This window comes from Chamaea fasciata, unplaced genomic scaffold (genome assembly GCF_029207755.1).
Source record: "Chamaea fasciata isolate MVZ Bird 193981 ecotype frontalis unplaced genomic scaffold, bChaFas1.0.hap1 SCAF_3, whole genome shotgun sequence".
Classification (NCBI taxonomy): Eukaryota; Metazoa; Chordata; class Aves; order Passeriformes; family Sylviidae; genus Chamaea; species Chamaea fasciata.
Window position 1 is genome coordinate 95,660,618 of NW_027094088.1, and position 12,308 is coordinate 95,672,925.

Below are 12,308 nucleotides of genomic sequence, written 5' to 3' on the forward strand. Positions count from 1 at the left end.
AAGCAATCTTAAGACCTGCACACAGAAGGTCAGTCTGGGACCAATCTCAATAGATCTGTCTGGCCAGACAGAATGATATAAGTTGTAATTAACTTTAGTGATGCTCAGAAATTCAAATCCATCTATTTCAGGAATGCAGTGGCTGAATGCAGGGATTCAGGGATTCCTGCAGATGGTGCTATAAACAACATAGTAGAAGGGAGTTCTTACTCTGAAAAAACACGCTGCTTTACCTCACATTTCCTTGATAGTGACAGATTTCCTGCCGGCTTCAGTGAAATTAATAGCAAAACTGTATCACCAAAGCTAGAATGCTTTCAGGATATCTAGTGAAAATGCCACTTCGTTAATATATTTCAAAGATACTGAGGATAGCTTTATGGTTTAATTAAAATTGGCAGGAGATGTGCTACACACAAATGATTAGCCTAATTTTTGGCTATAAACCAAGAAAAATCAATCTCTTTAAGTCCTCAAAAAACTAAATTGAATTGAATGCAGGATTTTAAGAAAAATCCTGACAGAAAAAAGCAGGAGCACTGAGCCTTGTCAGCAGACCTATTCAGTGTCCTGTCTATTCTGTTTTGAAAAGTAATAAAAATTCACTGACATGTTTTCTATATTTGTGTCTTCTGTTTAAAGGGTTTTGCTGCTGTCTTGGTATTATAAGTAGAAAAGTAACACTGATTTCTTATATCCCTTCTTTGTATTCTTGAAAGGAAGTATTTCATTAATACAGGTCCTTACACAGAGCTATCAAGAGTATATAAGTAATCTAGAAGATTAGCTAAAATAGTTGAAAGCTTACATTATACTCTGCTGCTTTGTTTAAATTGATTTCTAAGTAATACAAGCTTTCAAATACTCAGCACATCATTTATGGTTTTCAAATTCAGGAGAATATCTTGTCTTCAGAGCTGATTATCCCAGTATTACACAGTTATGTCAACTTGCTCATACAGAGTTACATAATCTGGATATAGCAAAACATCTTTACTGCAGAAAATATTTGTTAACAAGATGATGCTGTTAGAAAACATGATTCACATTCATGGTTCAAATGTTGTCTTATGGAACTTAGTCACAGATCAGAAGTGTGCCAGCATGATATAGTCCTAAAGATTAACCAGCAGAAAAGTCCTTTTTGTAGAAAATCACCAGTTTTGTCACATACTAATTTTGCTTCCTATTTCCCTCCAAATTTCAGAAAAATAATGAATTACCAAAATTAGACTGCAACAAGAACTATATAGATGAAAAAGACATACATTAATCTCTTTGGAATCATCTTCATCTATCCTACTTGGCTTCATTTTAGTGTAGTCCACTGGCAAGTCCCAGCAGTCACCCTCATTCAGTTGGTAACACCGGTTGTTCATCACAGCTTGTCGTTGTGGGGACATTGGCTCCAGTGGGGTCAAAATGGTGCAGCAACCATCTCGCTGCCTCTGCTTGTTCATGCTCAGATCCAATGTCCCATTTTCATCGACTTCCATATCAGGATTCTGTCAAAATAAGAAAAATATTGTTAATTCAGCTTCACCCTGGCAAACTGCTACCTCTTCTTCAATCTGATTGCCTAGCAGAATGATAAAATGCTTTTCCATTCCTGTATAGATTGTAAGCATTGAGCCCCCTCCTACACATAGCATGATGCTGTTACACAACATTAATGCTGTTAAAGTAAATTTCTTCCTGAATGGCTAATTTGATGTCTGGGGGGAAAGGGGAGAGTCTTCAGTACCCCTCCTGCCACCCAGAACATAGGTGCAAAATCTGATATATAAAGGAGAAAGCTCTAAATGTATTTTCTTGCCATTGTCCTTATGCTCTTGATTCATTCTGTGACAGGTGAAGTAACCTATGAGATAACATCTGCATAATTCTTGTTTTCAGTTCTGGCACCTGTCTGGGTGAGTAGAGAAACAAAAACCAGCTAACATCAAATAATCTTTGTTTCTTTTTTTTCTTTTGCATTAGCAGTCAATGCTTGAATAGATAATGTCAGAAAATTAAACAGGGAGGTAGGGTACCAAAAGAAGTCCTTTTGGACACCACTTGTCAATGAGGAAATGCATTTAAGTTTCACAGCTCCTTCCCTGCTGATGAACACATATTAACAATTCATGTATCTATCTTGATAATAATTTGTGCCAATTTCTGTGACACCTGGTACTGTGAAAAATAGGAAAAGTATGGGGCTTTTTTACAGAAACAAACAAGTGTTGTCTATTATATTAGATAAGGAGAAATTAGATATCTTACAATGAACAAAAAATTTAAAAACTAAGGACAGATAAGATAAAAATGCCCACAGAGAATCTCTCATCTTTCCAAAAATTATGTGTTCTGTGAGAACTTTGGTTTCAAAACGAATGTGAATCTGACTGACTACTTGTATGTCCGGTGACTTCCTTTCCTCCTGAGTAACAACAGAGCTGCAGGAAGCCACTGTGAATGCAAGTCTCTCTTTCTGAATTACTGCCTTTTGTTAGAGCTTATATCTAATTGCTGCTATCCAGCTAATTTAATTTCAAAAGTATTTGTTTATCTCCTCAGACTCATTCCTTCAGTCGCAATATAGGGACACATTAGGAAAGAGGCCCTTTCTGGCTTAGATGCAACAGATTTTTAGCATTGTATTCCAACTTCTCCCATCCGACTGAGTAGAGAAGAACTGCATTTATTTACATGCCAGAAAGAGATATCCCTCTTGAACAGTATTAAATAAATTAATATAAAAAGCAGCATTTGAAAACAAAGTCCATTCTGGCTTAGAGCATGATTATTACTAATACTTACTGCCACAGGTTTAGTTTGTTATGAATGATCATAACATGAGGCAGTTTTCACAATAAAAGGGAAAGCAAACCTTTGTCTACAGGAGTAAAACAGAACATGTCTGCCAGCTCAAAATCTCTCTACAAGCACAATAAAAATGTTTCCTCTGCACTGCATCTGTCTGCTCAGCCATCTAGTGGTCTTCTGTAGGCAGCACTGTCCTGTCTGCTTGTTCATGTTAAATACTCATTTTTGAACAGCTATCTGAGCCAAAACTTGAAAGTTCTCCTAAATCTTTAACAAATGTTAATAGTGCACTGTTTTTTTTAATATGGGAAGTTTAATGACAAAATATTTTATTTGTATCTGTATGACAATTTTATAATATACTGAGGCTCTATGAACATACAGAAAATCAGTCACTCTGCAAGACTGTTATGCACATTTTAAGTCACCCGTACTGGAGGATTTGTTAATTTCAAATGTATTATGCATTGACTTAAGAACTCTGGTATCACAGACAGGCAAGAAATTGTAACATACAGCACCACAGATTTCTCTGCACAAGAGAAATCTTACAAGCCTAGGTCCCATTTGTGACTTTTAAATGAAAATGCAGAGTTAAATCTTAGTCCTTTCGCCAAATGTATGAACTACACTGCACTTTGAAAAAAAAAAAACCAAATACCCAAACAGCAGTGAAATTAATACCATTTGAGCAATCCAAACATCTTTTATAATTATAGTAAGAGACAAATAAAGGAGTACATGGTACCTGTATTGTTAGTTTATAAAACCATTATGATTTCCTGCGATACTTGTGAGCAATTTGTATCTTGCTTTTTTTTTTCCTCCCTGCTTTAGCAGAGCTGCCAGATTATGTTAATCTTGAGGAAAAGAAAAAAAAAAGGCAAGATGTACTAAAGCTTTTCTCTCAATCAGGGCCACAGAGGAAGTACAGCTAAGAGAAATTTCATCAACAAACAGATTTACTAATTTTTACCCTTGCACAGAGATCCTGAGGCTTAGTGGAGAGGTTCTGAGGCATCTCCCTGCAGCGGGTGGAGAGATTCAGAATAGCAGTAGCAGCCATGTGTGCTGCCTCCATGTCATGAGTATAGTCAAAGCTGCTCTTGCTGCAGGTACTGCTGGCACTGCTGCCTCCACCACAACTCATATTGCTGCTGCTGCTAGGGGCATAACTGCTTGTTGTGCTGCTGGTTGGACTTGAATTCTTACAGTAGCGTTTAGCTGTGGGAAGAAATATGACAAGGATGACTCAAAAGAAGGAGCATTCTGCATAAGTGAAGAGGAAAACAAACTGCTGGAGGTGAAATTTATAATGAGGAACAATAACCAATGCCAAAAAAAAAAAGCCCGCAATAAGAATGATGGCTGTATTTCTTGATTTCTGTCTGTGAGTTATATATGCTACATGTGTGAGATCATATGAAATAACCTCCTGTAAAAATCTGCATGACATGATCATGAATTGTTCTGACAAACAGGCTGGATTTATAAAACAATAAAAACACAGAAACACTGCTTTTACCCCACATATATAGTCAGACAGAAGGTACAATCTGCTCAGCTCATTCATTTTTATTAATGACGGGCAATGTAACACTACGGGACCTTTCCCTATTTACACGAGGAGCTGTTAGTTTAAGGCCTAGAACTCCCCAGAGTCACTGGAGATCAAACCCACTGGAAGGCTGATAAGTTTGGCCTCTGGACCACAGCACCACTCTATGTCCTCAAACACCTCATGCTTCCTAAAAGCTTAATCTCCTCCAATACCACAGGCAAATATTATGGCACTGGCCATCTCAAAGACAGGAGCACGACAGGAGAAAAAAGGTGGTTGTCATGTGTTAGTTTTACCATGACTTGCACAAAGGCAGAGGCAATGGCTGCTTAAATGGCAACAGGTACAAGTGAAAAATCCCCCGCTCCCCCTTCAAACAACTTGAGCACCTACAACTCTTCATAAAGCCAGTAAGGACCAAAGACAGCCCTCCCTGCTCCCACCGCAGGCAGTGATGCCCAGATGTGCTCTGACTGACACAAGCCACAGGTGGTCACAGAAGAGCCAAAGCACAGACAGTGCTCACATCCAGCCTATCTAAACACAAGGCAGTGCTGTTGCTGCTTTTAAGTAATGCTCTTTGCAGCCAAAGGTATTACAGAAGTAAGGGAAAGCAGCCCTGTTAGCCCACTTATTTCCCCAACCCTCTTCCCAGATGAGCTGTTTGAAAAGTGTTTATAAAAATGCAAGAAAGTGTGAGCTCGTCTCCAAAATGTAGAAGTTTATGTATCTTCAGAACAAAATAAAAGTCAAGGTCAGAGGATACATCCATGCATATTACAGCAACTACTTCCCCTTAGGATGGAAATGTATACTGCAGAGATCATACCTTATAGCACAGTGTAACAATAACCAACTAGCATGCTGATTAGAGAGCAATACAAAAAAGGTCAGGCCCTAGACAGAGCTCTTCCGTGATGGGCTCCATTTAAATGCCAGGCTCCTCAGTAGTATTTGTCTGAACAGACATACATATAATAATCTGCTCCCATGAGCACAGCCCATTTGTGAACCATGGGCTGCTTTGGTAGGCAGGCAGGGTTCAAAAGAAGAATCTGAAAGCAAAATGTCTCTGCTAGAGCTTATGTCATCTTCCTTTCTCTAAAAAACTGAAAAAAATCACGGCGTTATTTTTACTGCAAAGGAAATAGTGTTTCACTTAAATCATAACAGATGGAGTTTTCTCAGGAAAGCCACATAATGCACAGGGTGTGATTTTTTTTTTAAGTGAAGTGAATGCTAAACATTCATCACATTTTTTTTTTTTTGTTTTGAACACAAAGTAGCACTACACTAGCAGGCTATCCACTAATAATAAATTTGTGAACTGCTCCTTCAGAGTTTCATTATTAATATAGTCATCAGTGGTGGTCATTAAAAATTTAGCATTTATCCATTGTTACTTTGTTACAGTATCCAAGACACTCAAGAATTTTCCTATACTTAAGGAAGCAAGTAATTTAATAATTCATTTTCTACTGTGTTATGCTAACACAGCAACCACCCTGTACCACTGAACTTGCCAAATTAGAAGTATCTTTCAAAAATCATAGGAACAAATAAGACTTCTGTCATTTTCAAAAAATGTTAGTCTTGTTACAGCAGGTCACATTTAAACAGACATAAGAGACATATTACATGGGAAATTATATATATGTATATATATGAGAATGTGTGCTAAATAGAGGGAGGGAAAGAGTCAGCTTTTATACATAGGACTAACCATCAGAAACTCATGCAGACTCTGAAATGGGCTCCTCTGTGGCCTTGGTCAAACTGCATTATCTCTTGAATTCATTTTTTCTATAAACAGAACGTTGCTTCTAAAATTTAGTTGTGTTGTGATTCACTTGTAAAACACTTTGCAGATGTAAAGTGCTATAAGCATGCTACACAATTATTAGCGTTCCGATTACCAATAATTTAAGCAAAACTTACTTAGAGAGAAATGGCCATGGTTATCTTAACTTTACTGTAGCTGTACATTTGAAGATGAGTCACATAACCCAGACTGTTCATTTCACATTAGCTTTTCAGGAGAAACAAAGATCATCAATTTATAATTAATCAAATCAATCTGTTCGCTAATGAAGGGAAAGCTGCACTGTTTCAATACCAGATTGTTCTGCTTGATAGAATGCCCACCCCTGTGGCACCAGGTTTACAAAGCTCTGCAGTCCACCTACGCTTTGTAACCCAGAGTGAAACCAAAAGTGAAGAACATCTTCCCCACTAAAAACAGACACGTGTCCAACCAGCTGCACACCCAAACTGGGCTTCCATCCGATACGCCAGGGAGGGCTGATTACAAAGAACCTCTCAAAGTTGAAAGGCTTCTCTTACTAATTAACAGCGGGGGAATGAGAGTAACCCCAAACAGAAAAAGGCAAAAGGAAGGTATTTGGAGTGGAATTCAGTTCTGCCCAGACACCTTCATCCCCAACATGGTGTAAATACTGAATGTTTTAATAAATTAATTAGGGTTTCAACACTTTTTCTGACTTGCACAATGAAAGATTCATCTCACCTAATTTCAGATACCTGACCCAATCATTATAGGCTTCCTATACAAGCAGTGGAAAAAAACAGGAACTTTCTGGCCATGATTCACCTGACCAGTTTTAAATAAGCACTTCAGAAAAAGATGAACTGAATCAGAGAATTATCTACCCTTCTTCTTTAATCTGAAAGGGGTGCCGAACTCAGCTGTCGGGGACATTATAAAACTCTGGATTTGGCCAGATGAATCCCACTCATAACATTTTTTCAGTGTTTTGACAGAATGACCCAGGCCTATTGGCAGGATGACAACAATTCCTGTCATCACCAAAGCAACTGAAAATGTTGCCCCACCACTTCCTGCTGTGTCCAGCTTTTGTTATCTTTACTGCTGTATACCATAAACCCAGCATCCAATACACTATGCAACTGGTTTCAAAGGAAAAACAAGCCCCTCCCCCCAAAAAATTCTCAAGAACTGTTAGATCACCCTACCCAGCAATCCAAAGTATACATTTTCTGTTTGTTTTTTAGTAAACCATACTGTAAAAAATATCAAGGAAGCAATTCAAAGGAGCTATTTATGTTCATTTCACTCCCAACTGTACACTTACTGAAGATATAATCCCTTTCTCTGATGATGAAAATACTGTACTAGCTGACAATTGAAAAAGAATTGAGATGCGAAGCTACTGATTTTTCATTTCCTTAAGACTACTTCAGTCAGATAGTCAGGACTAAAGCACTGTTTACATGCACATTCCCCCCAGAGCTTTAGATGTACTTTTGGGTTTTTCAGGATGACTTTTCAGAAGTCTGAATCTGCTTTTATATAAACAAACTTTGCTGACATACATAATAGGTGTGCTCTCTGGACCTCCATGAAGTCTTTAGTAGCAATAATAATTTTTTTATATACAAATAAAAAATGATCTAGAAGTACTGTGAAGTTTTTTGAAGTGGCTCTTTTAAGTGAAGAGTCTCTTCCTGAAATCTCCTTCATATTCAGTTATTTACAATAACCGTCAGCAGAATCCTTGTTCCATTGAAAGTCAGTGCCAAAATGATTTAAAAATTTCAGTGTGCCCAGGACTTTGCTTCATCATTTTAAGAATTCAACTGATTTTCCTGAGCCAATTTAAGCCAAATATGTTGGAGTACTTCTGAAATTCCAGGGAGATGTGTATCCTAGAGGTTTCATGAAAATCACTAACAGGGAAAAGAAAAACGCAAGCCAGGCCCCACCTCTGGGACCACGTTGGCAGGTCTGGCCAAACAGCTCACACATCACTTGGAACCAGGTGTAGCGTGCACTGCCTGCAGCAGAGCCAGGACGATGGAACAAAGCCACACAGCAGCCTTTGTCTGGCAATCAACCCGCTCCAGCTTTAACAGGCCTCCCTTGCTCTGAGGGCACAAGAGCCCCCTACACTTGCTAAGCCAGCATGAAGCACATGTATGCAGTGTCCCTCAGTCCCCTCTGGCCCACATTACTGAGCAGTGAACCAGTCCTACAGCCAAGAAAAAATCCTATTTATATCAAAGGAAGAGGAGTGTGCATAAAGACAGTGGCCTGTATCACACAGCCTTTTATTATTTAAGGCCACTGTACACTTGTGCTTAATGTTACATGTATTTTCAAATTCTGGTGATTTGGGAGAAAAACTGAAGTTTGTCATTATATATGGAAAAAGGGGCCTTAAATGAGAAAAATATGTATCAGTTGCTTATGTATCAGTAATTGATCTGAAAATAAGCTTTTTCACAGGAACCCCAGCAGTATTGTGATGCTTTCATTTCTGCAAGAGTAGACAGAATATATATATAATATTTAATACCTAAATTACCTTATACTAATGTATGCACATTACCTTCCTAACCACAGTTAAAATTAGTGCTTTACTTTTAATTCTGTTCAAGTCCTTATTCTGATACAGACAAATAAGATGAAGGTATGAGGAAATAAAGCTCTTTTACTAAAAATAGGTTTGTTTCCTTTCACAACCCTCTTCCTTTCTGCTGTAGTGTAAGAATATGTCTGCTAATTCTATGAGAAAGTAAAATATCCAAAATATCAAACACATGAAGGCAAGAGCTGTAGTAATTTTCTCTTTCTTCACTTAACTACCTTTAAATGACAATCTGTGTTCAGGCAATAGATAAATTGTACTGTGTAGTATGTTTCTTTCTGTTTTCTTAAACAAAAAACGTGACACCTGCCTGAAATTTCTCATAGTAGTCACTGAGTAGTATCAAATATTTCAAACAAAAAATAAACTGCTAGTGTTCATTAAAAAAAAAAAGGCATGGTTTAGTTCTATATAGAGATATACGTACATATATATACACACATATATAATATATATGCATACATAAATGTATTGTTCTGAAAAATTCCTTATGTCTTCAAAAGCTACAATCCTTCTTTATCCTGGAGTCAATTTTTCTCCCCTAATAAAAACCCCCTTGCCTGACTGATCCCCATCCACTGTCTTCTCCTGAACTTATGCTAGTATCAGCCTTCTCCTAAACACGTTAAGTATGGTAGGTTATCCAGAGAATTCAACCAGTGTATTTGTGAGGACAGAATAAGCAAGAATGCCACTTTAAATATGTAGTAGTGATTTCCTAAGCACAATGAGGCCCAGGTTTTCTACTTCCGTATCCCCACAAAGCAAGCATGTTATCTTTCTGGGTTACCTGAACTGCTGCATGGAAGCGAGAATCCTAACGTGACCCTTGAGGCCAGGTCTCCCAGACAGTAACATAAGAACATTATCTCTACTACTTAGCTTTTATTGCCATCTCAATACATCCCAGGAGCTTAAAAGCTGGAGATGCCTTTTAACAGTGCAACAATTCTGAAGCAAGCACCGTATAAAACAACACTTTTTTTAAAAGGCCTTTAAAATAACTTACATATGATAGCATTCCTCATAATACTGTATGAACATGAAAACATGTCTTATTTGTATGATGTTTACATATACAACAACATGATTAACTGCAAACTTGTCTCTCATGTATAAGAGTGTGCACCTCCTACCATCATATCCTTTGGGGGATATATCCCTGGATTGCACCTTGGGAGCTATGGCTCTCTTGCCATAGGCATGGTTGTCATAACTGTTATATTCAAACGAAGTCTTAGAGTATTTCTCTAGTTCCTTGGCCAAGTTGGAGCGGGGTGTGGTGGTGGGGACATTGTTTCTGTAGCCATACTGAGGGATCTCCAATTGCTTAACAAAGCACATGGGCCTAGAAATTAAAGATATGTACAGTTTGTTAGATGCAGTTCAGTTTACTATGTTTGTGCATAATTTATAGTTCAGATTAGAAAATCTTAGTTATTTCTTGTACTCAAGAGACAGCAATATATTATTGCATTTCCTTAGTTTGGTTATTTTCAGCAGACAAACAAAATTTATTTCCTTGAATAAAGCCTAGACAAAATTAATTCTAACACCACTAAATGTATCCTGCTGCTAAAAGTATTTTAAAATTCTGTTTTAAAATACTTCAGGGTTTCCCTTTCCCTATGTAACTGCACCACATAGCAAACATTTTTTCTTTTGGGAGGTGAATTAAAGAGGGGCAAGCAGACTGACAGAAGAAGTTTTGGACAAATTCTTTAAATATCGAAAAGAAAAAGTAGATCTGGAAGCTCCACCTAATATATGGAGTTTCCTCCAAATTTCTTCCAACAGAGTTGTGTGCTGTTTTCCTCTGTGCTTTCAAAAGTAACTATTCCTGTTTCATCCTTCAATATACAAATCCATGTTCATCCTGAGAAGAGTCTCAGAAGCTCTGTTGACTCTGAGCTGCTGCCTTGCAGGTCCTGCTCATCCTAAAACGCAAGGTTCTGGCAGAAGCTGTGATTCCTGACACATAGATGCACACCTCAAGGAAGGTCCTGAGAATGAATACAAAATAAAACTGTTTCATTTAAATATGTCTTTCATTTAGGATGAGGGAGGACAGTCAGAAAAAGCCCTGATTGATGTTATTTGGCCGTTTGAGAAACTTGTGAAATCTCAGTGAAAGAACACTGCAGTGAACTCCACTGTCACACCACCTTCTGCATGTGGACACAGAATTCATCAGCTCAAAGCAGGCAAACGAAGGTCAGATCCTGCAAACCCTATAGATATAAGGAAGTGTTACATGACTGGGTTGTAGGAAGCAACTGCTACACAATGCTGCATGTCTACCTGCTGCCTTTCGCAGGAGGTGAGGATGATGAACAGCACACCTGAGGTGCTTCTGCTGGAACAAAGAAGCCTATGGCATTTTTTTCTTCTTTTTTCTTCTATTTTTTTCACTGCATTTATAAACAGAGGAAATGGAAGGAACAATCATAGGAACATAAATTCAGTATAGATCAGAAGTATCATCATGCTGACTAACAAAGTGAAATGTGATTAATAGTAAGAAATAGGTTTTGAATATTAGATCATGTTTTTCTGAATGAATTTATTTTCACAGAATTTATTCAGGATATTTATGTAAAGCTCACCCAAAAAATCATATTAGTCATACTATTCCCTTTGATTTATGTATGTTCATTCCTTTAGACACTTCTTCCTCACAAAATACAGTGGGCTTATTTACACAATGAGCTGATATGAATAATAGTTTGGTCCTGTTTCAAGATAATCTATATTTAGCCAAAAACCTGCAATTTAGATCCTGAACATTTGATGCAAATCCAAAATTTCACTGTAATACAAGTCCTATGAATTTGATTTCTTTTTAAGTAAGAACTTTCAAATGCAGGTACGATGGAAACTGGGATGAAAGCAAATATTCAAGATTTACTCTTAAAACATCTGTGTCTGCCCATCAATTGCCTGCATGCAAATACTATAAATAGCTGCCAAGTTCATCTTAAGTACTTCAATGACTTAAAGGTAAAAGGGGTGCAAGAGACAAGATGAAAGAATTATCTGAGTTGCCTATAAAACCTGAAACACAAGGCAGCTCACAAGTGAAGTTAGGATTGCAGAACAACCCTAGGGAGTTTGCCAGCAAACTGGATGCTGCTTTTGAGCAGTTCCCTTCTATGGCAACAGACTTCAGTGACTTCTCTGTAGTAAGCAGTGGTAAAAGCCACTGCATTTTTGATCTGTCTGTTTCCATCAAGTAAGAAACTGTTTTATTCTCTCAAAGGATGAAATTTTTTTTACTAATGGGATTTGAAGAACTCTTCTCTAAGAAACCTCTGTGGGACGTTGTATGCCAAGCTGTGCAAACTGAATTAGGGGCAGTTAAGATAAATCCCATCAAAAGCAATCTGTGGAAGGTGAGCATAGTCAACAGGAATGACGAAAAATCTTCTGTAGATGTGAGCCATAATTCTATGTTCCCAGCTTCATGGAAATGCTGGTTTTTGAAAACACCATCAAGATTAGATGAACTTTAAAGAGAATATTCAAAGAAT

At 37.6% G+C, this 12,308-nt stretch overlaps 1 protein-coding gene across 13 annotated transcripts in view; it reads right to left on the bottom strand.

The window, feature by feature from the left end:
* Positions 1–12,308, bottom strand: part of MYT1L (myelin transcription factor 1 like) — a 303,729-nt gene that overhangs the window by 59,122 nt on the left and 232,299 nt on the right. For 11 of the 13 annotated variants that reach the window (XM_066179860.1, XM_066179851.1, XM_066179856.1 and 8 more), the window contains 3 exons: positions 9,915–10,126; positions 3,785–4,032; positions 1,269–1,505 (listed from right to left, as the gene is read on the bottom strand). In XM_066179860.1, the coding sequence (XP_066035957.1) occupies positions 1,269–1,505; positions 3,785–4,032; positions 9,915–10,126 (697 nt within the window). The remainder of the gene's footprint in view (positions 1–1,268; positions 1,506–3,784; positions 4,033–9,914; positions 10,127–12,308) is intronic. The other 2 variants (XM_066179859.1, XM_066179858.1) reach the window with 1 other exon arrangement.